The sequence below is a fragment of the Artemia sp. Qi Xiang Cuo genome, chromosome 11 (assembly GCF_049724085.1).
Source record: "Artemia sp. Qi Xiang Cuo chromosome 11, ASM4972408v1, whole genome shotgun sequence".
Taxonomy (NCBI): Eukaryota; Metazoa; Arthropoda; class Branchiopoda; order Anostraca; family Artemiidae; genus Artemia; species Artemia sp. Qi Xiang Cuo.
In genome coordinates, this window is record NC_142804.1 from 73,248,512 (window position 1) to 73,276,057 (window position 27,546).

At 36.9% G+C, this 27,546-nt stretch overlaps 1 protein-coding gene across 3 annotated transcripts in view; it reads right to left on the reverse strand.

The window, feature by feature from the left end:
• Nucleotides 1-27,546, reverse strand: part of LOC148947325 (SLIT-ROBO Rho GTPase-activating protein 1-like) — a 707,344-nt gene that overhangs the window by 567,238 nt on the left and 112,560 nt on the right. For all 3 annotated transcript variants that reach the window (XM_089097014.1, XM_089097015.1, XM_089097013.1), the window contains one exon: nucleotides 12,615-12,780. In XM_089097014.1, coding sequence (XP_088953140.1) covers nucleotides 12,615-12,780 — 166 coding nt within the window. The remainder of the gene's footprint in view (nucleotides 1-12,614; nucleotides 12,781-27,546) is intronic.

A 27,546-nucleotide genomic window follows, 5' to 3' on the forward strand; every position in this document is an offset into this window, starting at 1 on the left:
ATCGGCCCCCCCCCCTCCAGATAAAATCCTTCCTGAAAATGGTTGTATACGTCCCAATAACCAATAAATAATGCTGGCAAGTCCGGCGCCCCCTTCATGTCCATGTCCCGTCCCCCAGGCACCCTTACTTCATGGCCCGATGCGGCCATTTATCGCCCCACCGTCAACTTGCCCCCCCACCCCCCACCCAAATCATATGAAAAACACTGTATCCTCCTGAGACCTGACCATAGAAATACTTTTCTGATTATGTTCATTTCTTTGTAGTTTACTTAAAAAAATCATTTTGACCATTGATCAACTAAAAAAAAAAGTTGAACCCCCTCCCTCCCTCTGGAGGATGTCCACAGGTGTGGACATTGGGTCCCTATCGAGCTAAGAGTATAGTAAAAATCTGTCTCGTCTATTAAAAGAGATTTGTCAAAACGTTGAAAACAAAACATTACTCTTCATGAAATTTCTTGAAGCAGTTGTTGTCTCGTGTCAAGCAGAGAATGATTTTACACTGCGAGCACATCCATCTTGACCTTTTGCAGCATCCAGGCCTTCTGCACCAGGCTGCATTCGCCAAGTCACAAAATTCTGGTAGATGCAGTGCAGCTCTGGCATATAGTGGAGGGATTGGCCTCTTTTTCACACTCAAAACACGGTGTTGAGTTTCACCCAACGGCTCTTTGTTGCTATTTTCTTGACCTCGTGAATCCGAGCTTCCAGAATTGAGCAAAAACTCGGCCACGTTGAAACGAAGATCAATGAGCTGTTTGAGGTCACCAGAAACTTCTGGGCCATGGCCCTTCAGCTCATGAAATGCATTGGCTAGTGCAGTATCCACAAAATGATGAAACAGACGCACAGTCCATTTTTTAGTACGTGTCTCAAATCGGTAATAGCTGACCATGCGGTCCACAAGGTCGACCCCACCCATGTAGGTGTTGTAGTCGGAGACTACTTGTGGAAATTTGACCTGCACGTAAGACCCCTGGCGCTTGTCATACCGTTTGACCTCTTTATCCTCTTCTATACCTTTGCAGTTTGAAGACAGGAGAACCACTTTGTTATCATACCACTGGGTCACGGCTACTTTTCTATCTGAGCGCATAGACATGACAGAGGTTCCTCTGCCCTTTCTTTTCATTTCTGTTTCGGTAAAAAGCGTTGGACCGTTGGCACCCAAACGGTTCTTCATGATAGTTCCGGTCGCATTTATTTTTCTTTCAGCCAGCATGTCGAGGAGCTTAATAGACGAGAAGAATCGGTCAAAATAGAGGTATCTACCTTCTGGTAGGGTCTCAGACAAGCGCAGTACGATCCCAGCTGACAAGCCATGTGCTACCAGCTGTTCTCCCAGGGTGGTGGCTCCCTGGTAGATTTGGAAATCAAGTATCAGCCCTGAGGAGCTGGCAAGGACAAAATTCTTTAATCCAACCAGATTGGGCTTGTTAGGGACATATTGCTTGAGAGTCGACATACCCTGGAAGAGTATCATCTGTTCGTCAATTGAACAGTTCCTGTCCCGTGGCAACTGGAGACAGATATTCCTGAAGTTGTCAAGGATCGGCTGCACCTTCCAAAGCCTATTTTTGGTTTTTTTTTCGTCTGAGATTTCTGAATCAACAACGAACTTCAGGTTCGACCGGATTGTGAAGAATCTGTCTCGAGTCATCTTTTGTGATATGGCTTCCACCCTAAACTTCCCAGACCAGAACATGCGGATCCGAGGAAACTTGAGGTTCCCCATCAGGATGACAATGCCAACAAAAATTTTCAGCTCGTCTGGAGTTACATTCAAGCTTTTGTGGTGGACCAGCTGATAGCTTTAGTTCATGCAAAAAGTTATACGTTCGAAGAAGCTCTCTGGGTAATATTGCAAAAAGAATTGTTCTGTACTCCAGTCGTCGTGATCCTGGAAATGAGTGGGACCCACGTCCGGCCCACGATGATTATCGAACCGCCTAGACTTCCTCCAGGGCAAGGTTGCTGCTACTTTGTCAGCCTTCAAGGGTTTGGCACGGGTTGCTAAGGGTGCGTTGTCATCAGATTCTTCACTTTCAACATTTGGAAGAACAGCATAACTGCTTGATGACAGAATGGCTGCAACAGCTGGTTCACCGTCAGTGTCTGAAGACGACAAGGAGTGGTTTTTTATCCATTCCTCATCATCATCTAAATCAGAGATGTCCAGGTCACTCTCATCGAGCATTCCAAGGGCGTTATCCAGGGAAACTACAATAAAGGAACAGGTTTAGTAAGCTTGAAACTAATAGCTAGATAGATAGATAGATAGATAGATGAGATAGTGATTGGAAAAAGAACTATCACAAAACCTAGTGGACCAAATTTGTATTTCTTAGTAAAAAAAATAATACAATAACAACACATAGTTACCACTGTAATGAAAACACGACAGGTAACAGTCAGAAAACACAAAATACAAAAGTCATAAATATAGGTCATAACTATAAAATATTTTTAAGGTCATAATATACAAAGATAAAAAGGGTAACAAATAAAATAACCAAATATTCAACAATGAAAAAATAATATATACAAAATCGTTTAATTTTTAGCAGACTTACGGGTTGTGATTTTGGTTGATTTTATTTGCAAAAATGGCAATACAAGTTTTTTATAAAGTAAGGAATAAAAAGGAATGGGAGACAGAATGGGGGTGGGTGGGGACACTTTACAGGGGTGGCGATTTCTTATGGGTGAGTGGCGGCTAGGTTGTTGCCAATTTAGTAAATAATACAATCATTGGCCTCTGATATCCCCATTAGAATCAAGATTTGAACTACAAAAAATCAACCCTAGCTTTTTACTTGATTGGAACCGCATGTCCACAGACGTGGACATGGAGGTTTCCCAAGTTCCAAAAGATGGCACTTATCAAACTAACTGCTTTTAAAACTATCTAAGCACTGTCTACAATCAAGAGACTACACCTGATTTTTCTCAGAACTCGTTCTCCCCATTTTCTTTTTTTTTCTTTTTTCTTACCTTTGCTTTTTTTCATCTCCTTATTTTTGCCTTTTCTAGTTTGTAAAAACACTACTAACAGTCACAGAAATTTTCTGAAAAAAATCGTAGATGGCTTTCCAGGTCCAAAAAGCATGTTGAAACAACGAAATCTTTGCTAGATGGCGAGGCCTTTGCACAAAAAATATTTTATGGGGGTGTCCACAGACGTGGACACCAGGTCCCAGGAGGGTATACTTCCCAATAACCAATACTATATGTTAACATTGAGTAAAGTTCATAACTTTCAGCCCTCCCCCTGGGGACTTTGGGGGATCAAGTCATCCTAAAAGACATTTTTATCATATTTTTGACCTTGCTGAAAAAAATGGCTGTCTCAAATTTTTGATTGGATGACTGGGAAAAAAATGAGCGTTGGAGGGAACCTAGTTGGAGTCCATTTTTTTGGTCGATTAAATAAGCCTCTACAACTTTCAATTTTCGTTCCAATGAGTCCTCCCACGCTATTCTAGGACCACTGGGATCGATACGATCATCCCTGGGAAAAAAACAACAAAAAAACAAATAAACAAACAAATAAACACGCATCCGTGATCTTTCTTCTGGCAAAAAATGCAAAAATCCACATTTTTTGTAGATAGGAGCTTGAAACCTCTACAGTAGGGTTCTCTGATACGCTGAATATGATGGTGTGATTTTCATTAAGGTTCTATAACTTTTAGGGGGTCTTTCCCCCTTTTTTTGAAAATCAGCCAAATTTTCTCAGGCGCGTAACTTTTGATGGGTAGCACTAAACTTGATGAAAATTATGTATTTGAAATCAGCTTTGAAATCTGATTCTTTTGATATAGCTATTGGTATCAAAAACCCGTTTTCTAGAGTTTCGGTTACCATTGAGCCGGGTCGCTCCTTACTTACAGTTCGTTACCACGAACTGTTTGATTGTAAGTTTGCAGAATTTTTTTTTCTTTTGCTGTTTTTAGATAAGATTTTCTTAATGTTTAACACACTATTGTTGAGCGCCTGATAGATTAAAGAAAATACATTCTTATTTCTGAAAAATGTTACGCCCCCCCCCCAAAAAAAACAAAAAATCCTTCTATTGAGACAAAATTTAGCTATAAGATAAACTATTTACAATGTTGAGGAATTACGTATTTAACTGTAATCTACCCCAAAAGTAGTATTCAAAAGAAAATAGTAAGTTATGGTCTATAGGGGGGGGGGGATAGGGGGATATCATTTTTAAATGATAATACCTCATTTTTTTATTGAAAGCAGGGATGCCAAAAAGATATTAATTTTTTTCATTTAAAGCGGAGAGGGAAAAAAAATGCTATCAAATTCCCTGCGAAACCATTGAAATATTTTGATATACCCAGGGCCCCCCATTGGGACTTGTTCATTGTCTTTGGTATTTTGCGATTTCTCATAGGCTTTTGGCCTAATCTGGTTTTTGTGTGTGCTCCCTTTTAATTAGATTCTTTGGATATTATTGAGTACCACTACTAATATACGATTCAGCCTTCCAGTAGTTTAAGGTAAATCTGAATAACTTTGATTTTTTTGTTGTCATCTTCGTACCCCTTTACTTATACCCTCAATTTTTTTTTCAAGGAACACTCAGCTGTTATACGTTTTTTCTCGTGTTTGTTTGAACCATATAGTGACCTAGTTAATTATTAAATAATTTTTTTTTATGTAAAGCTGAGACGGTATCCTAGCAAAGTGGTATCCAGAGGGGGGGGGGGGGTAGGGAGGTATTACATTTAAATGATAACATCTCGAAATTTTTTTTAATGAAATCAGGATGAAAAGAGGTTAATTTTTTTTATTTAAAGCAGAGATGGCATCCTATCAAGATGATGGTATCCATAGGGGGGGGGGCATAGGGAGTTATTATATTTAAGTGATAGTACCTTGATATTTTTTTTACTAAAAGCAGGGATGCCAAAAAGTTAACTATTTCTTTAATTTAAAGCAGAGAAGGTACCCTATCAAGGTGCTTGGTATCCAGGGGGGGGGGGGTAGGGAACTAGTAAATTTAAAGGATAATATCTTGATTTTTTTTTTATTGAAAGCAGGGAAACCAAAAAGTTTTTTTTAATTTAAATTAGAGACGGTATCCTGTCAAGATGGCATCCAGAGGGGGCAGAGGGAGTTGTTATATTTAAGTGATAGTACTTTGATTTTTTTTTTATAGAAAACCGGGATACCAAAAAGTTATTTTTTTTAAATTAAAGCAGAGACGGTATCCTATCAAGGTGGTGTCCCAAGGGGAGGTAGGGAATTATTATATTCAAATAATAATATCTTGAATTTTCTTATTAAAAGCAGCCTCAGTCCATACAAAGTGGATAAGTTGATTTTTATTCATGACAATTGTAGTCACAGCCCGCAGTTAGAATTGACTTCCAAGTTTGACTGAAGGAATTTTTTTCGACCAGTTAACCCCTAGATTTTTTGTCCCTCCACACTATTTTAAAAAATACCTTTTTTACACATACTAATATTTGGACTTTCATTAGTATACCAGCTTACCCGTCACGCGTTGCCATGATCTTAAAAGAAAGGAAATTCAATGAGAATACCCATAAGGAAAATTTCTAAAGCAGAGACGGTATCATATCAAGGTGGTATCCAGAGGGGGAAGGGGAGGGTTGGGAGCTATCATATTTAAATGATAATACCTCGAATTTTTTTTTTTGAAAGCAGGGATGCCAATAAGTTAATTATTTTTTTATTTAAGCAGAGACGGTATCCTATCAAGATGATGGTATCCATAGGGGGGGGGGACATAGGGAGTTCTTATATTTAAGTGATAGTACCTTGATATTTTTTTATTGAAAGCAGGAATGCCAAAAAGTTAATTATTTTTTTTTTATTTAAAGCAGAGACGGTACCCGATCGCAGTGCCTGGTATCCAGGGGGAGCTAGGTAAGTATTATATTTAAATGATAATATTTTGAATTTTTTTTATTGAAGCAGGGATACCAAAAAGTTTTTTTTTAATTTAAAGCAGAGACGGTATCCTGTCAAGATGGTATCCAGAGGGGGGGGCATAGGGAGTTATTATATTTAAGTGATAGTACTTAGATTTTTTTATTGAAAGCAGGGATGCCAAATTTTTTTTTTTTCAAGCAGAGACGGTATCATTATTATAGCCATATCCCGCAGTTATAGCCACATCCCGCAGTTAGAATAGACTTCCAAGTTTGACTGAAGGAATTTTTTTCGACCTGTTGACCCCTAGATTTTTTGTCCCTCCACACTATCTTGAAAAATACCTTTTTTTTACACATACTAATATTTGGACTTTCATTAGTATACCAGCTTACCCGTTACGCGTTGCCACGATCTTAAAAGAAAGGAAATTCAATGAGAATACCCCTAAGGAAAATATCTAAGCGTTCACTGTCTTAGTTAAAAGTTTTTAACGCCATAATATTTTCATTTCAGTATAATTAAAATTGAGTAACCTCTTCGAATCATACAAGATTACGCTGAATTGCTACGCATGCTCTTCGAAAAGCTGTTCAATTTTGTGATATCGTCCATCATATTAATTCATTCAAGGTCAACCCAGCTAATTGGTTGAGACTAACACATTGATTGGAAATTAACTTCCATTTTCCTTCCAGTACTGAGGTGGGTCATCCACATTTCGTCATTGGGAACTGATGCTTGATTATTTTTTAAGGTGAAATTTTAAGTTATCCTATTCAAAATGATTATAAATGATCGTGGAAAAAATTGGTAGGACAGGTTGATGTGTTTTGGCGTTTTACAAATATTTCTGCTTGCAATTGTATGTTCTTTTGTGTATTCTAAATATTGTTTTATGTTTTATGTATGGTATATTTCGACAGTTGGATAATATTTTGAAATATGAATAAACATATGTAAATTAAAGAAGGAAGAAGCCAAGCAAAAATACTCCGTACAACATCTTTGTCCAACCCCTATGATAATTTAAAAATTAATACTTGATGTATTTTTTTTTAATTGTTATTAAAACCCTTTTTTAATACAAGGAAGGCTTTTTAGGAATCTAAAAGCAAAAAAAAAACGATCAATATCAATGTCGCCCATTTCAACTGTTTTAAAGGTGACAAAGCAGATATTGGCAAAGGGCATTATGAAAAAATTAAGCTTCCATGTTCAAATATTCAAAGTTTTTACCCAGATAACTGAAGAATTTTGTGATGCGGTATTTGAAGTTTCGTATGCAATAATGCTCGATGAAAAAAACTACTAATTTTGATAATTATTTGTGTTAAGAATACATAGCTAATAGATACTTCAACTATTATGCAAGGGTAGCCATTTCGTTTCTACCGGATTTCTACTTCTCTTGATGAACAACAAAGAAGACCAGTTTCCAGCCAGCGACTTGTGAAGTTTTGAACTCATGAATGGGCTCGAATCTGTTGTAAATTTAAGCTGTGATTTGAGAAAGACTAATGAAAACATGAATGTGTGTGGTCAACATTGATCGCGCCGGCGGTTCGCCGCCAACGTCTTACCGGCGGCGCGGCGCGCTGTTTTTGTCCCCGCCGCCCGTCTTCCCTCGTCGGCGCGGCGCCGGGGTCTAGTTTCATCAATTAATTAAAGCATACAACAAAGGTTTTTGAAAATACCTCATCGAAGTTGTCATGAGATTACGACGTTACCAACTAACTCTGCTCCTTCAAAACGGTTTTTTGGCAAACAAATCGGCAAGACGTTGTTCGTGAATAGCAAAAATAGCCAGTGGTTCTGTTTCCTTTTCTTTTTCAGTGCAATCAATTCTATAGACAGATATTCGTGTCTCTTCTAGTTATATTACAGAAGTTCATTGATCAGTCATTCAATTTTACAACCCGCCAAATTTTTAACAAAAGGTTAAACAACTTTCTCGCTGATTACGTTTTTTTTTAGTTTAGAATCAGCAAAAAAAGACTATATCATGTGAAAAAAATACTTTCAAAAAACCGATTTCAATATTCAGATACATCAAACGTCGAAAAGGAAGATATTGTACATAAAAGAAAATCCTGATATTTACCAACACTCCTTAGGACAGTCAACAATCTTTGCTGGGACCAAGAAACACTTTTTGGTTAAATTGGATACAACTTAGCTAGACCTATTCTGATGTTGATGAAAAAATAGACTTCTCATAAGAATGGTATTCGGACTTGATTTTTTGGGGCTAATAAATACAGGTTTTCTTTATTCTCCTTATTTTAGAGCCTGGTAACTTTTTTTTATCCTTTCTTCTGCAAATGACTTGAAACATCGCTATTCAACTTTTTTCTTGTTTTATATTGAACGAAAAGGAGCCTCAGCTGTGTAAAGCCCCCTCCCCCCAAAAAATCTGGATTTTTTGGCAATTCAAGTTATTTCATACTATTGTCCCCACTCGAACTTTTTTATTATTATGCCCCCCCCCCAAAAAAAAAATCCGGGTAATGTGCCCGACTAATTTGTCCCAGGGATTCAGTTTTCAAAAGGCTTTGATTTTCTATGTCGCAGCCATTGACACATTACTTCATATGACAGAGAGCATGGTCGTCAGCTCACGTTGTCTTCTATACAAGCAGCTACGGTTTCCCAAGGTTTATTTTCACAGCTTTCTCGATTTTTTTGTGTTTCCTGGGGAAATTCATAGTTTTTTCACCACACCAGCTGTTTACTTACTCGTATATTGCCATAATTCTTCTGTGTTACCCGGTGTTTATTCAGGCGTCGATGGGAGATGTGGCATTGATACAACACAGACGGGGCACTTGTGCATGAATTCGAAACTTACAAGGGATGCTAAAGTTCAAAACCATTTTATTATTTGAGAAGGATTGAATAAAACGCGGCATATTATTTGAGAAGGATTGAATAAAACGCGGCATGAGTCCAATGGTGAAGAAGTAAACCCGAAGTAAGGCATACGAACTCTAGCATGATAATCTATAACTGGTCCCAATAAAATGGTAAAATTGGAAACCCATCGCATCCACGTGGATACTATTCTTGGTCTGGGTCGCACGTCCTTGGTTCTCCCCAATAGATATATACCTTGGAACTAGGTTTTAGAAGGCAAGGACTGAGAATCCTGCAGCAGATACATTAGGATTGAGAGGGAATACATTTTCGCATTAAAAAAAGGAAAATAGAAGGAGCTAATTAAGGAGCTAAAATTTCCTCGAGTGGAGCATTATAATTACCCTCCCCTCTGGATATAGCCTTGAATTATATCGAGTAACTCAAGCTTAGTTTTGCTGAGTAGTTATATTTCTCTTCGCTTTAATAATTTTCCTACTCTTGCTTTCAATCTCCTTTGTTCCTCGCCTGGCAAATTCTTGAGGCCAGACAAAATGAATGGAAATGAAGTTATAATAGAAGCAAAGCAAGGTTTCTGGTATGAAATTTGCAATTTTCTTCGCTCAGATTTAAACACTTATAGCAGTTCTGTCTTCTTTACCGATCCCAATCAAAGTTGTGAAATCACCAGTATTGGAATTTTGTGAGGGCTCGCTTTTAGCTGGTCTTCACATCAGAATATCTTACACGCAAAATAACATAAGCAATCGCTTACACAAAATCCTCGTATCTTGTGCGTTGCATCTGGACAAAAGCTGACCTTTTAAAATTCTCTTGTTTGTTTTTTTTTCGTTTTAACAAATATTTGCTTCGTTTACCCCTTGTAACCTTATTCAAGGTAGCATCCAGGGGGGGGGGGTTACATCCCACCCTAAGTGTTTGTCCAACTCGTCAAAACGTAACAAAAATAAATGTAAAAAAAAATTGATACTTTTCTTAAATTTTTCGTACCCACCCCCCGAACAAAATGCCTGGATATAGCCCTGACAGGAATGTTCAGGTGATTTAGGAATTTAAGATTGCTAGCCCTGATAGTCCTATTGCTAAACTGATGGCTAAATATAACAAGAAAAGTGAGAAAAATGAACAGGATTGTCTCCCCGTTTGCCTCACTAAATTTTCTTCTTGTTTTTTTTATATAAATATCTCTATAACTAGTCTTTCTATGTTTGCAAAATTGTATTTTTTTTTACATATCGCGTGTACAGCATTATGTAGTACTTTTGTATTTTCGTCTGTTCGTTTTATCAAGTTTTGTTCGTTTGTTTTCTCTTTTTCTCTCCCGCTTTTCACTGCTGTGGTTGAAAGGTTTTCAATGGGTTGGATTAAAAATTCACCAGAATCACATTGCCTGTAAGTTCGCCAAACCGCATTTATTCCATCTATTCCCAAAGAAGATTTTTGACCCAAAGAGATCAAAAATATTTTCGAGACTCAAGGGGGATTTGATATCAATCCCTACCTTCCCCCTTGCCCAAAATTCACTCTATACTTATCTAGCAACTCAATGAGACACTTATTGAGGCATCTCCCCGCCCTCCACTATAATAGCTGATCCGCACTTACACATCACTGTGTGTAATTTTATGAAATATAAAGCAATTCAGTTTAGTTAAAAGAAGTTTTAAAAGGTCAAAAACATTTGGTAATCTTTTAGTAGCCGGGCAACACGCGAGAAGAACCGCATATAGAATGTCAAAGATGCTTTTGAATAACAGATTTCTGCTGCCTAGTGAGGTATTGCTCACTCTGTGAAAAATACTTAAACTTTAGATTTTTGGGGTTAAAGGGGTAAAAATAGGTACCTAGGTTAGGTTACGAAACGTATTTAATATATGCTATACTTTAATACCCCCCCCCTAATGTGCAAATATATAGCCCAAATTTGTTTCTAAACTATTATATTTTTATCATACATTGTTTTATTTCATTAGCATTAACCAAACTTGACTTCTCGCGTGTTGCCCGGCAACTAAATAAGTACCAAACATTTTTCTGCAATTACAAGAGAGGCATCATCCCGCAGCACTCTTATTCAGGCTTAGTATAAATGAACAGAGATTACACATTAATTCCTACCCACCCATCCCTACGTTGAGCATTGAAATGCGCTCTTTTAGGCATCTGACATCCCCCTTACAAAATGATCTTAAAATTTACATGATTTCGGAGACCACACTGCCTTTCCATAACGATAAATAAAAGCTCAAAAAGGGATAAAATCCTTTTAATAGACAGTGTTTCACAAACAGTGATAGAAATTCACAAAAATAACAGATATTTCGGTCACTGCATATGTGACCGAAATATATGGTATTTTTGTGAATTTCTATCACTGTTTGTGAAACACTGTCTATTAGAAGGTTTTTATCCCTATTTGAACTTTTATTTATGATTTTAAAATTGCATAATATCTTAGACCACAATGCCTTTCCACTGGGGTGCTACCATTTCGAGTAACCCTCATAAGCACTAAACGTCATAACATCTAGATAAAAATTATAAGTTTATAAAATAATAATAAGTATATAATAGTTTAGAAACAAATTTCGGCTATATATTTGCACACCAGGGGGGTGGATGTAAAGCGTAGCATTTATTAAATACGTAAACTAACCTAGGTACCTTCCCACCCCCCTAAACCCCAAAAAACTAAAGTTTTAAAATTTTAGATGTTATGACGGTTAGTGGTTCTGACGAATTTTTTTTGTCGATGTTATGACGGATTTTGTAGACGAAATGACATAGTGCTCCTGACGGTTAGATGGTTAGGCGAAGTAGAACTATTATTTTTCGTTTAAATAAATAAATTGAAGCCAGGTTAGGCTATTTCAAAATTTGTAAAAAACCAAAAATAACTCCTCTGGGAACCAAGCATTCCAACATTTTCGTATTAGAAAACAGCGGAACCCATAGTGGAATTACTGATCATAGCACTACGGGCTGATGTGAATGCAAATTGGTAGCCAAAAACATTTCATAAAAGCAAAAGAAAATATAATGCATCACATTTGGTTACACGTACCGGCCCAACAGATGTTATTCAGCTTCGAAGAATTGCTTATTCTCGCTGGACACTTTCTCGCTTCCTTCCCGATCAGTCTGACTATTAAGACATCTAGGTACAGTCCTATCAGCCTATAGCATTCGTAGAAATGGTGAGAATGTATCCATTTTCAAAATCAGGCCGACCAGTTGGCAAACACCACGTTTGGCACAGTGTGCCGAACGGGACACGAGGAGACATGAGGTGAAAAAAGCTTACCAAGCGTGGTGAAAAATAAACTCATTCCAAGACGAACATAAGGAGTGGAGTGAGCAAACCATCTGCATAGAGGGTATATAAAAATCCAATAAAGTGACCCCTATATAAATTTGACAACTCAGTCAGATTTGAGGGGTTTTCCGCTCTTTACTACAAGGTGTTCATCTCCAAGTACTATTTGTTTCCTCATTTGTGGCGCACTTTAGGCTAGGTATGCTTCCGCCGCGCAAAACTTCTTTGCATCAAGCTTGACACACTTCTACTATACACCATGGGGTGTACACAATTTTTAAAAGTAGGAAACTTCTTGGCTAGATTGGGCGAAATCTTTAAAAACCTACCTGGCAAAAACTATAAATGATTGTAATAATGTTTTAGCTGGGCATATTCTTTAAATTTTATTATTAAGATTTAATTGTACAAGCCCAGTAAAATTATAACGTTACTCCATCAATTGCCAGAAATAAGCCAAATCGGACAACGCCAAAAAGAACGAATAATTACAGAACCAAACCTTTTTGTATATTCTTTGTACATCTTCGGATAAAAGGCCCAGAGTTTGCAATACAGCGGACGAATACAGGTCGCCCAAAGCACAATGATCTTTTGCCTCTTGTTTTGTCTCGGTTATTAATTGCTGCCAGCAGGCAAAGGACGAGAAAAGATTCCAATTCTCCCGTCTGGAAAAATAAATAGGCCATTAAAATTACCCGATGAAAACAAATTATCAGGAGGAAAGATATCTCTAGTAAATAATCTAGTGCTTGTCGGTGAGGTCTTCAATGGCTATTAAACTAGCAATAAGTGCCAAATGGTTTCATAGCTGCCAATTGAGCAAACTCGTAAACAACAAGAAAAACGGATGAAAAAACATACTAATTAGCCTTATCCCAATTCGATGCTGGTCCCAAAATGGCGAGTTACTTTTGATTTTGGATCGGGCAGATTTTTGTCGATTTTCGTTTCTGGGTTTTGATTACGATACGACGTTACCTCTCGTCTGGAGACAGTATTCTCTCCTGAGATTGATCAGAAGAAACGAAAGGCCTAAAGATAGAAAAATAGTGGCTTTACCTGCGCCTTTTCGCGCTTTGTTCCCTTGTCCCAATACGTAATCCTGACCCCCCCCCCATCCCTCACCAAGGTTAGGACCACTCTACACATCAGACAAGAATAATAAGTAACAAATCTAAAGGACGCACACAGGGACATGTATAAGGTAGTAGGCAAGAGTACCTGTGGAATTTTTACTGGGGGAGGCAAGCCATGAAATATTTTGCCAATAGACTGGGCTTATATTCGAAAGGGACTGACAGAAAATTTTATACTTTAGGCTACACGAATATTAAAAAATTAGAACCTTCACGTGTTTGTAGTCTTCTAAGAATTGTCCTCCTTTGTGAGTACGCTTGGTTATGTCTACCTATTTGTCCCGAAATTATTTTATTTATACTATATTCCACCTATTTTACCCCTTATTTACTATGTCTCTGTCTTATTGCAAACATATCTTCGTCTATTCGGGACAGAGAAACAGATACACATCTATTTTGTCGATTGGGATGGAAGAGGGGCGTGCGCATGGGCGTAGGCAGCATATTGTCTAAGGGGGGGGGGCAGTCGACAGTATGATGGAGGGCCTTTTATCAACTGCTTTTCCAACCATCTTCTTTTTCAGCCATATCTGATGTGAATTCAAAGGTCTAGGGGGGGCCGCTGCCCCCCTGCCCCCCTCCCTACCCCCATGGGCGTGCGTAGCTATGTTGGCCTCAGGAGGCTAGGTGCTACAGTGAGTTTTAAGTAGTAGTAGTATATTTGTCTATCTATGCAGCATGTAAACACGGAAAAATTATCTAAATCATGAATTAAATCAAGTTAACGAAATATAGAAAAGCATCTTTAAACTCGCAAATTATAATCATAACTATAGAATAGCTAGCAACAAGTGAAATTCATTTTTATACATTCCTGAAAAAGGCTTATGTCAGCAGCTGTGCCTCTCACTCAGACTATATGTCTTGATTTTTTCTCCAATTAGCCATGGACGAGGGGTTAACAACTGGGCATTTTGAGGGGCACCTGGAGGCTTGAGGCACGCCGGAGGCATATTCCAAAGGGCGCAATATGTAAATATATACGGCTTGCCCGTTATTCGATATCTGTCGAATATTTCAGCACCTTCAAAAGCGATCTTTTAAAACTTGGAAAAAATCATTTACGGGTTTATTTGGCAAGGAAAAGAACCCCCCAGACTGAAAACAACTGATATGTACCTAAAGAAGAAGAACAGAGGACTGCAAGTTGCTGATATCCATCCAGAAACTAGGTAACCCTACGATGGCACTGATGGTATCACTTTTTCCTATTACATATGCAGCGTTGCCACCAGCTCAAGAATAAAATTCTTATTTTTCTTCAAAAAAAAAAATCCCGGAACACGGTTTCTAGGTTATACAACATTGGTATGCATGGGGCTGAGAAAACAGGAATGGTATAAAATCCAAGGTAGGCTACCTTGAAAAGTGGTTTTTGGTAGCAACGGACGACTGGTTTCCCATATCAATTTCATCACTTTGATGTGAAGACATTTTCGTGAATTAGTGGGCTCCATGACAAATATTTTAGGCCAAAACAATTCGCCAACGTTCAAAAAACGTGTCTACGCATCCACGTTCCATCGTTATTTGAATTTCCCGCCCAAGAATTGACGTCACGCTTCGCAGCCCTATTCAATATGGCTTGGCCAGCGGTAGAAGTTGCCTTTTATCACGTCTTCACACGTCCCTTTCCCTTTTATCCTACCTGCTTTTCTGTTTAGTGGCTGTGCCAAGACGCACCCTTGGATCTCGGATTCTTAATTGCACTAAAAAAAAAAAGGAATCTGCTGCTTTGACACGAAAGGATTCGGAAGAAACACAGATCCCCTTTTCCTAAATGTACTTAAAGGCCAAATTTCTTGGTATTAAACCCAGGCCTTTGGGTATTTGAAGAGAAAACTGTAAAGCAACAGTCAGAAAAACTGTTACTACCGAGTTATTAGTAAAAAGCGCTAAGTAAAGCAACCAACTAAAAAAAATAACTAGTTTCTCAGATATTTATCTGAGATTCAGTAATCAGTAAAACGTTTCAGTAATCATCTCGATAATCACAGCTCAAATGACAACCCTAAGAAACTGGACAAATGAGCTTCAGTAAATCAAACTAAGCTCGGTTAGCACAAGTATAAACACAAAGTCTTCTACTGAGCTGTAAATTTTAAAGTTGTAAGAGTAAGCCTTTTGGAAGACCGCCTTTAAAATTCGAATTCGTATTAGTGAAAATTGAAGGATATGAATTTTAAGAAACTGAAGTAAAAATGCCACCGGAAAAGCGTCTCCTAGAGGGAGAAGGACACCCTGGAACGGGGGGAGCGATAGATATTTCGCAAGAAAAAAGTTAAATGGTAGTGTGCCTTCATGTCCACTAATACATTGACTGGTATATAATAAAAAAAAAATTTTGAAGTTTAGGTGATATGATAATGTATAAAGTTTTAAGATTTATATGTTTTTGTATTAAAATATCACGAGTGGAGAGGAGGAGGGGAGGAAAAAAAATAACAACTACCTCTGAAAAATGTTAAACAAAATTCCTTCACACAGAACATGGCGATGGTGGTGGTTATGGTCTTGAGGTTAGTTTGGGTTTAGGTGACATTTTTAACATGATGATTGCGATGCTGACGAAACATCAAAAAGTGGAACCCTTTCTTCTGAATAAATGAATTCAGCTTTGTGAAGACGTCTGAGTCAAAGAAAAAGACAATGTTGGTGCCGATTTCCATAGAAACGGGTTCTGCTGAATGCATGATATACAGGCTGGAGTCAAAGTAACCCTGGTCTACCAATGCGGCAGTTAATGTGAGATCAGCATTCAGCCGTAACCACTGGCACAGATTCCAATGTCGTCAGGGAACGGCATCGCCATATTCTGCGTGTCAAAAGAGTGGCATCTTCATCCAGATAAGTAGCCAAACTGTATGTCCCGACCCAACTAATACTCTCTTTCCCCTGCCAACCGATCTATAAACGCACCATTCACCGATACGCAATTCCAATTTCACACCGACCTCTGCATTGGTTTGTGGCGACTCATGTAGTCCTACTCGTCGGCCCTGGACCATCACCCGTTTTAATCGGTCATTACTCAGCTTCTCAGAGCTTTCCCTCAGAAGCCACAACAGCGTGGATTTTTTTTATTGGTGTTATGGAGCCGTCAGAAGTCTTGACAAGACAAAACCTAGAATTTTTCATGTTCGTCACAGGCTCACTAACCCAATTTCTCTCAACTTAGTGTTTCCCACAGTGAGCAATCACTGGAAAATCTTCAAAGATGCCGTCACTTTCCGAGCCCGATTCAGTGTCAGTCGCGGAAGCCTTTTCCTGCTTATCGCACAGAGCATTTTCCTCTGAGTCATCGTCTGAGTCACTGTCGTGAAGTACAGAAAGACGAACATTCGGTACTTGGTGACCGAAAGTACGTCGTCGGGTATCAAGGCTTTCATTATTCGCTGGCTTTCAATACTAGCTCGCCCTAGCTCGAGCTTGATTTCATCGTCCCCGGGCAAAGAAAAATCGGAACTGACAGACACAACACCAATGGATCTAACTCGCTTGGCCTTGGGCAAGGACAACTGTTCATTAGAATATTGAGCTTCAAAATCCGTTATACTTTCATATCGACGAATTCGATGTAGAAGTTGGAGGAACGAAAAGTTTATTACAGTTAGACCACGGCGCCGCGCCGGCGGATCGACCGAACGCCGCCGACGAGAGGCCCGGTCGAACGCCGCCGAAGTGTCGTAACCCCGCCGGCGCGCCGCAGGCACGCCGCCGCCGGCAGAGGCGGCGGCGTTCGGTCGACTTTAAATTATTTTTACGGTAATTCTTTATTGCGTCAACTGCAAAGTCGGAGCTTTTCCTTCTCGTGTGGTTTAGTATTTCGATTTTCCTGATAAGAAGTCAAGCAGAGCTTGCACCATTCCCGAATTTTCGGGTATTTCCCCGAAAATCTATGCGTCACCCCGAAAAAAAATTTGGTTCCTCGAATCCCCGAAAACCACGCAATCACGGTGCCAACCCTAGCGATTTATCACCAGTGACTTTCCCTGCCAAACATTACTTTGTTTACCATAATTCTTCACTTCTCTCTTGTTCATTAATTTTCTTCTCTTTTGTTACTTTGCATAAAAAGCAGATAGATGCAATATGCAATTGCAAATATTGCAATATACACAGTTCTTCATATGTTGACAAAAAAAAGTATCGTCTTTATGAAATGAGTTTAAATCATTTCGAATGCAGTTTCCCAATCGCTATTTCTTACATCATTCATAATCAAGAATTTAATTTTCAAGTTGAATAGAATTATAGAACGTATTCACTACTAAACAGCTTCAGCCTTTTGTTGGATTTTGAAATTGACAGCCGACAGATTGTTTCTACAGCTGAATTGTAAGTTTGCAGATTTTTTTTGCTGTTTTTAGATAAGATTTTCTTAATGTTTAATTATCAATTATTGAACGCCTGATAGAAAATAAAATCTTCTTTCTGGAAAATTTTTACCCCCCCCCCTCCATAAAAAAACAGCCTTCGATTGAGACAAAATTTAGCTATAGACTAAGCGATGTACAAGGTTGGGGAATTAAAGATTGAAGCGGAAGTTACCCCAAAAATGATTCATAAATAAAATATAAATTATTGCCTATAGGGGAGGGGGATAGGAGGCTATCATTTTTAAATGATAATACCTCATTTTTTTATTGAAAGCAGGGATGCCTAAAAGAAAATTATTTTTTTCATTTAAAGTGGAGATAGAAGAAAATGATATCAAATTCCCTGGGAAACCATTGAAATATTTTGATAGACCCAGGGCCCTCCATTAGGACTTGTTCATTGTCTTGGGTCTTTTGCGATTTCTCATAGGCTACTGGCCTTATTAGGCTTTTGTGTGTGCTCCCTTTTAATTCGATTCTTTGGATCTTATGGAATGCCATGGCGTATCTGTCAATCAGTTTTCCAATAATTTGAGATATATCTGAATAATTTCGACATTTTTGTTGTTGTCTTTGTACCCCTTTACTCATACGTTATTTTGCGTGTTTTTTTTACCATATAGTGACCTTGTTAATTATTCAGTAAATTATTTTTCTAATGAATGCTGAGACGGTATCCTATCAAGGTGGTATCCAGAGAGGGGGGGGGGTAGGGAGGTATTATAGAGGGGGGGTAGGTGACGAACTAGGATGAACATTTCCAACATCTTCCTGGAGCTACTTCAGTCTGCATATTATTTCATTTAATTACGCTTAAAACTGATGAGCTTTTCATTCTTTTACCTAAGAAAATAGCTGGCACTTCATTTTTCTTCATAGCGAATAAACTATTAAGTGTTTTTGTGTCATTGTAATTGAAGTGTTCTCATGTGAAGTGTTCATCGTGTATTTTTCAATTTGATAAATTTACTCCTTTTAGATGCAGTTTATAATTTGACTGATATTAGGTATTTATCAGTGTATAATTTAGAATGAATCCCCAAAAGAAAAAATGAATAATATCCAAAAGAGCAGCCAAAGGCGATAAAAAAAGCAGCAGTTGAGCCTTAGCCAACATGACATATATTCTATAAAGAAGCCAAAAAAAAAACTTTAAAATGCATTTTTTTTTTAAATTGTTATTAAAAACCTGTTTTTAATATAAGAAGGCTTTTTAGGAATCCAAAAGAGCAAAAAAAAAAACAATCAATATCAAATTCGCCCATTTCAACTGTTCTAAATGTGACAAAACAGATATAGGCAAAGGGCATCCTGAAAAAATTAAGCTTTTACGTTCAAAGTTATATTCAAAGTTTTTACCCAGATAACTGACGAATTTTTCGATACTGTATTTTGAAGTTTTATATGCAGTAATGCTCGATGAAAAAAACTACTAATTTTGATAATTATTTATGTTAAGAATACATAGCTAATAGATACTTCAACCACTCGTATTATGCAAAGGTTCTGAAACGCCACAGTCATTTCGTTTCTACCAGATTTCTACTTTTCTTGATGAATAACGAAAAAGACAGTTTCCAGCCAGCGACCTGTGAATTTTTGAACTCATGAATAGGCTCGAATCTGTTGCAAATTTAAGCTCTGATTTGAGAAAGACTGATGAAACATTAATGTTTGCGGTCAACATTTATCCCGCCGGCGGCGCGCCGCCGACATCTTACCGGCGGCGCGCCGTCGTAGAGGCGGCGCGGCGCGCTGTTTTTGGCCTCGCCGCCGCCGGTCTTCCCTCATCGGCGCGGCGCCGGGGTCTTATTACAGTACTGTACGTGCTGGTTTGAGAACGCATCTTTCTAAAAAAAATCTTCACATGATTCGCTATTCATGTCGGAGAGTTATAAAAGACGTTCGAGCCCAAGCCGTTTGAACCGACGAATGAAGAACAATAGGAAGTTCATATTTATCTCTAGGCAATGGTAAAGGTTTGTGGTAATAAAATTCTCATTCAAAGCATAATGTCCACTTTAAAGGACCCAGGATCTCCAATGTCGAACGCAGTAAACAACACGACCAAGTAAAGATAACCTCTCAAGAGGAGAAAGTTTGCCGTCGTAAAAAACGCGCCGTACGCTTTCCATAAGCCAAAGATAAAACTGTGTTCCTTCGCTTCCAGGAACACGCTGTTTCAGGTGTGCCGGAGGCACGGAGGCAGAGCCGGAGGCACGAAGGAAGGGACACCTGCGACGGTCATTTATTAGCCCCTCGGCCATGGATTAATGGCAACTTGATTTTAATTCAAAGTTAAAATCAAGTTGAATTAAATTCAAATTGCCATCAAGTCATAGCTAATTGGAGAAAAAGCCAAGACAGAAAGTGCGACTGAAGGGCATAGCTGACATAAGCCTTTTTCAGGAATGTATAAAAATGATGTCATTTTCACTTGTTAATAGTGAAAATGTAGTAGTAATGTAGGTCTGAAGTGGTAAGGGCAGCGAAAAAGGATATCTGTCTCTTTGAACCAGTTAAGTGGAAACTTACAAAAACATATATATATATATATATATATATATATATATATATATATATATATATATATATATATATATATATATATATATATATATATATATATATATATATATATATATATATATATATATATATATATATATATATATATATATATATATTAAAAAATAGTAATTAAAGTTTTAATGAAAAAACCTCCATATGCATTTATGTAGCTTTTGACATAGCAGCTGCCGAATTAAAAAAAGAAGAAGAAACGTGGGTGGAAATCGGCCAAAAATAAGCTAAAAAGACACGGCGCCAAACAGTTTAAGAAGCTGCGTCTTTTCTGTTAAGGTTTAGTTGTCTTCGGAAATCAACATATTCTTAATGTTTAATTTTATGGACGTGCAGCTTTGAATTTGATAGTCTTTTTGATAAAAGTAATTATAACGCAACTGTATACTGTTATTCAAAGTCGTTAGCGCTTAAAAAAAGTGGTATATCAAACAGTTAGTGGAAACGAACTGTAAGTGAGGAGCAAATCACTTACACTCACTCACCGTTACACTCACAACGACTCACTCACCTCACTTACAGTGAGGAACTGTAAGTAAGGAATTTGGTCTGATGCTAACTCTCTTGCCTTAAATGTTTCTAAAACTAGTTTTTTCTCGTATATCTCAGGCTTGTCCTCAATTATCTGAAATTCATATATCCAAAGGCTTTATTACTAGACAAAAGGATGGCCATGTCCGTTTCCTAGGTATCCTCGTAGATGAAAATTTATCTTTAAAACACCATATTGGTTTGATTAAAGTGAAGGTATGCAGAAACCTCGGTATTTTAAGAAAACTCAAACATGTTTTTCCGGGACCAATTTTAAGAATCCTATTTCATAGCTTAATTCATTCTTATGTTTCCTATTGCCCAGTCATATGGATGTCTACTTTCCCTTCTTTTCTCGAACCGCTTTCGAATACTTATGATAAAGATATAAAGCTTATCCATGATGTAAATCGTTCGGCAACTAAACCGTTACTTGATATTAAGAAACTTTATATTCTTTCCTGTGCGTTTTTCGCTTTTCTTCAGCTCCATGGTGATATTCCTAGGTTTCTTAGATTTACGTCTTCTTTTGTATCTGATCGGTCAAATTATCAGCTCCGTTGTTCTCTAAGTATCCAAATTCCGGATACACCTACAGTAAGACCCGATTTTAATACTTTCGTTGCGTGTCATTTGACATGGAACGCCCTTCCCGATTCGGCTCGAGAATGCCACTCGTTTGGCACCTTCAAAAGACTAGTTATTATTTTATATTTTTTTCATGTGATTAATTTTCCTTACTTTTGCCTGAATAAATTTTTATTTTTTCCTGAGTAACTTCACTTTGTAATTTTAATTTATTCATATTTTATTTCCGTCTCCTTTTTGCTCTTCTTTCTGTGGCTGTGAGTATAAGTGTGTGTGTGTTTTTTTTTTTGTGCCTTATGCGCAGCCTTTCTCGTGGCTTACTTTTGTGTTTTGGATCGTTAGCAATAGTTTTTCCTTTAATTGTTTTTCGTTTCTGTTTTTCTTTTCTTTTTTTTCTGTATTATCTGATTGTAACATGTGGATTGTAGAAGGGTATGAAGATCACCTTTTTGATTTGAGAATAATATGCAGAGGAATGAATTATGTTATGCTTTATTGATGTTTGATTTGTTTTTGTTTTTTTGGTTTGTTTTTATTTCTTCTTCTTTTTTTTTATATCAGTAAGTAATTGGCTATTGTTCTCTGAGTTTGTGATTCGTATATACTCCCCTAATTACAGGCCAATGAGCCTTTGGGGGGACTAGCACAGTGTATTATTGTATGTACATTGACAATGAATAAAATCTTATCAATCTATCCATCTATATATCTATCTATCTATCTACATCAAAAGAATTGGTTTTTTTTTATACTGATTCCAAATATATAAAATTCATTAATTTTAATGGGAGCCGGCGTTTGCCCCCCCCCCCGGAAAATAACCCCCACGGCCGGTTGGTTTCAAATGGCTTTCGAAACAAAAAAGGGTTAGAAGTCTCAATTTCTGACGTAATGAGCATCCTCCGAAGTTTCTGCGACCATGAGATAGAGGTTGGGATGAGGAAGGGGAAGTACCCCTCCTACACCGAACAAATTCTGCTCATTATGGGGTTTAATGTTACTCTTTACTTTTATAATAACAGCGTAGACAAGAAATATTCCCAGAACTCAAGAGGGATTAAATATCAACTTCACATTTCTTTATTGCGTTTGTTTGTACTTTCTCCCCCCCCCCAAAAAAAAAACTTAACCCTCCCAAACAAGTCCTAGATACAGCCCTGGGGATTATACATCAATTTCTACCTCCACCTCCCCTCGTCTTTCCCTTAGAGCGAATTCTGTATTTATCTGAAGGCTCAATGAGAGTTGGGATGTTTTTGCATTAAAATACATTCTTTGACGCATCTCTCTCCCTCCCTAAGTACAAAACAATGAGAGAACCCCATTTTAGAGGTTTAAAGACCTTATATATAAAAATGTTGGAATACTAAAACAACACCTAGACCCAATTTTAATGTTACCCATCATAAGCTACAAGCCTGAGAAAATCTTGTCTAGTTTTTGAAAAAGGGGGAAACACCCCCAAGCAGTCAAGTCAACTTAATGAAAATCACACCGTCAGATTTAGTACATCAGAGAACTCTATTGTACATGTTTCAAGCTCCGACCTAATAAGATTTGGAATTGTGTATAATTTATTTTCTGGCAGAGGAAAGATTTTTTTTTACAGAAGATGGATGCGTGTAGGCTATATTTGTTTTGTTTTTATTCCCAGAGGTGATCGTACAGAGCCAATCATCCTTGAAGATCGGGAGAGGGCTCATTCGAGAAATTACAGAAATTAGAAGTTCTAGTGTTTTTTTAAATTACCAAAAAGATATGAGGGTGACTAGCGCCCCTCCTCCCACACCATATCCGTTACAAATTTTGATAGCCATCTGATTCAACATAGTTGAAAAGTCCAATAGCTTTGAAAAAAAAAATTTTAACAAGAAAAACGGGTTTTAATTTTCTATAAGGCAGTGAAATGTAAAACAATTAATTATACACAAATACTCCGAATATTTCGGCCCCACGTCCGGGAGCCTTTCTCAACGTAAAAAAAAAATAAAATGAAACAAAAAAAAAAATTCTTTTTAAAAAATCTTAACTTACATAAAAATAAAACATACTAAACACATAAAGAGAAAGAAAAAAACAAAAGAAAAATATAAATAAATAAGAAACAAAACTCACATATTAAATAAACACTTCCATGCACTGAATGTCAATAATGATTCAACTCGCCTCCTCACAGTATATAAATTTAAATATATTAAATAAACACTTACATGCACTGAATGTAAATAATGATTCAACTCGCCTCCTCACAGTATATAAATTGAAATATATTAAATAACCACTTCCATGCACTGAATGTCAATAATGATTCAACTCGCCTCCTCACAATATATAAATTGAATTTATATACTGTGAGGAGGCGAGTTGAATCATTATTGACATTCAGTGCATGGAAGTGTTTATTTAATATATTTCAATTTATCTACTGTGAGGAGGCGAGTTGAATCATTATTGACATTCAGTGAATGGAAGTGTTTATTTAATATATTTCAATTTATATACTGTGAGGAGGCGATTTGAATAATTAGTGAAATTCAGTGCATGGAAGTGTTTTTTTAATATATTTGAATTTATATACTGTGAGGAGGCGAGTTGAATCATTATTGACATTCAGTGCATGGGAGTGTTTATTTAATATATTTCAATTTATATACTGTGAGGAGGCGAGTTGAATCATTATTGACATTCAGTGCATGGAAATGTTTATTTAATATATTTCAATTTATATACTGTGAGGAGGCGCGTTGAATCATTATTGACATTCAGTGCATGGAAGTGTTTATTTAATATATTTCAATTTATATACTGTGAGGAGGCGAGTTGAATCATTATTGACATTCAGTGCAAGGAAGTGTTTATTTAATATATTTCAATTTATATACTGTGAGGAGGCGAGTTGAATCATTATTGACATTCAGTGCATGGAAGTGTTTATTTACTATATTTCAATTTATATACTGTGAGGAGGCGAGTTGAATCATTACTGACATTCAGTGCATGGAAGTGTTTATTTAATATATTTCAATTTATATACTGTGAGGAGGCGAGTTGAATCATTATTTACATTCAGTGAATGGAAGTGTTTATTTAATATGTGAGTTTTGTTTCTTATTTATTTATATTTTTCTTTTGTTTTTTTCTTTCTCTTTATGTGTTTAGTATGTTTTATTTTGATGTAAGTTAAGTTTTTTTTTAAATAATAAAAAAAAAAAATTTTTTTTTGTTTCATTTTATATTTTTTTTTCCCGTTGAGAAAGGCTCCCGGACGTGGGGCCGAAATATTCGGAGTATTTATGTATAATTAATTGTTTTGTATTTCACTGCTTTATAGAAAAATAAAACCCGTTTTTCTTGTTTAAAATTTTTTATTTTTTTTTAAATGGAAAAGCAGTGTGGTCTAAGAAATTATTTCCAATAGCTTTGGGCATGACGTGACCCCCAGAGTCCCTAGGAAAAGCGGTGTAAGTTATACAATTTGCCCACTGTTCACATAGAGTATTTGTTATTGCGAAATTTTCGTTTTTCAAGTTTTTTTCGGGGCGAGGATTTCTGCAAGGGGGATTTTCCGCAGGAAGAATTTTCCATAGAAAATTCTACATAGGAGGTGAAGGTAAGAGGATATCCTGGCATAATTTGAAAAACGATAAAAAATTAAATAACTTTTTATGCAACTGAAAATTAGGAGCAGCATAAAAACTTAAAACCACAAAAACTATTTCGTATATGAGGGGACTGCCCCTTCCTCAACCTTCGCCCTTTACGCTAAAGTTCGACTTTTTGTCAAAATTCTCTAAGATAGACAGCTCAAACACAAGAGCCTTTGAATATTAATAAAAAGTACTTTTTAAGAATTTTAGGGTTAAAGACTCGAGTGTTGAGGGTTGAGGAAGGGGTAGGCCCTCTCATATACGCAATAATTTCTGTTTGTTTTACAGTTTAATATTGTTCCTTACTTTCAGTTGAATAAAGTTATTTTTGTACTTCACTTCCACGTAAATCGAGCCGTTTAGAAGCCAAATTAAATATTTTCTTAAAAACGAGAAAATTCAAACAGGGAACACGTTGCTGATCCATGGAGGATATAAAATTGGGAAAGTGGTTCTATTTTTTCTCTTTACAGAATTATGCGGGCCTTAACTAGAAATCTGTTAGAATTTATATTTGCGATGCAATTTTACTGCAACCATTTATCTCTTAGATCCATCATTATTTATTTTTTAATTCTAAAATACTAGCCATCTAGCAGGAGAAATGTTTAGAATTTCGTTTTGTATTTGCTTGTGGGAATGAGATGAAATAAAGTGCAACTCAGCATAAACTTGATCCGCAGCTTATAAAGAAAATGTGTAGTAATCAATAGTTTGACTATTATTATTGTTATTTTTTGGGAAAACCGGTCATACAAAAAAAGTAAAAGACGGAGCAACAAACGAAAAAAAAGAAAAATACAGAAGAAATACACATAAACTTAGCAGTTATACATGATAGATTTAATTACGAACGCTGGAGCTAAGATCTAGATCAGCTCTTAGACCAAATTACAAAGACGAAAAAGAAAAACTCAATTATACACTGCACTGCAGGTACGTGACATGTTTTTTTTGTTTTTTTTTAAACTCCCAAATACTCAACAAACATAAGCAATATGAGCTTGATGCAATGATGCATCAAGCTGGAATTGGTAAAAAATTAACCCAAATAATTATCAGTGAATTAAAAACATACAGTAGATAATCATATCAACTAGTGTAAATATGACAAGAAACGGTAAAACAATTAAAAGACACTTTCGCCCGCTGGTCTAGAAATCAGATCTCTCTAAAAAATGATTCATTTACTCCGATATACACAAATATCAGAAATAAAGAAATTATTCAATCACCGATTTTTTACATATATAATTAAAACAATATGATTAAAAGAATGGATAATTAATAAACAGTTAAATTATTTGTATTATACGTAATATATTATCAGAGAAAAATTGACACCAGGATCGAGAATAACCAGCGTTGCTTTAATTGGACTCGTACAAAAAGAGACTAAATCATCAATCAGTTTAAAATTCCAACAATTACACTAAGCGCGAAAACAAACACTTAAAAAAACACAACAAATACATCTTAACTACTGGACCAGTACCGATGACCAAGGATGTTTCAACTTCGTCAAATGGGAATTATAAGCACGAATTTGCTTTTCCATAGCTATAATGGGGTCAGCAATGCTGAATTTTCTAATTAGATAAGAGTTGCGGGTCTAAGGGAAAAAACGTAAGATAGTTTGTGAACCGGAAGAAAACTGAGCAAATTTTTGACTTATCAGATTTTGTGACCATTTCCCAAAACGGCGATATGTACAGATAATGTCGTAGAGCGACAGAGTTGAAAAGTTTCAAAAGAAAACGGCGGTTGAAGCGTAACTTTTTCGTTACAAAAGAAGCATACGATAACCCAACTCTGCGTTCAATGTAAGCAAATAATAGTTGTCGCGTGTGCATTATTGACGAACCAATGGGAAGACCGGGGTAGGTGATATGATCTACTAGCTTAATCCTACTATTTTCGAGAGAAATATCCCCTGGTGACACTTGCTTCCAGTTGAAGAATGCAACTTCGGACTTTTCAGCATTGAAATGAAGACCTAGTTTTGCATACTCAGATTGTAGCATTGGGAAAATCTCGCTAATACGCTAGACAGTGCGGCTCAAATTCAGAATGTCATCTGCACAACATACAAAAGAAAAATCAAGACCGGCAAATATGAAAGATGTGAGAACAGCTGAACACCCATTAGCTAAAGCTGACAGCTCTCAAGTCTACGCACCAGAACCTGATATTTTTGTCAACGTCAAAAAAGGTACCCGTCAAGGTGCTGTTTCTTCCCATTCACTCTTCAATAACGGAGTTCTTTGATGCACAGTCACGATGCAGGATAGTACCCGTCAAGGTGCTGTTTCTTCCCAATCACACTTCAATAATGGAGTTCTTAATGTACAGTCACTTGATGCATGTTGTGAAAATCTCACTAATGCGCTGGATAGTGCGGCTCAAATTCAGAATGTTGTCTGCACAACATACGAGAGATAAATCAAGACCGGCAAAGATGAAAGATGTGGGAACAGCTGACTGTGCATCAAGAACTCCATTATTGAAGAGTGAATAGGAAGAAACAACACCTTGACGGGTACCTTTTTCGACGTTGACAAAAA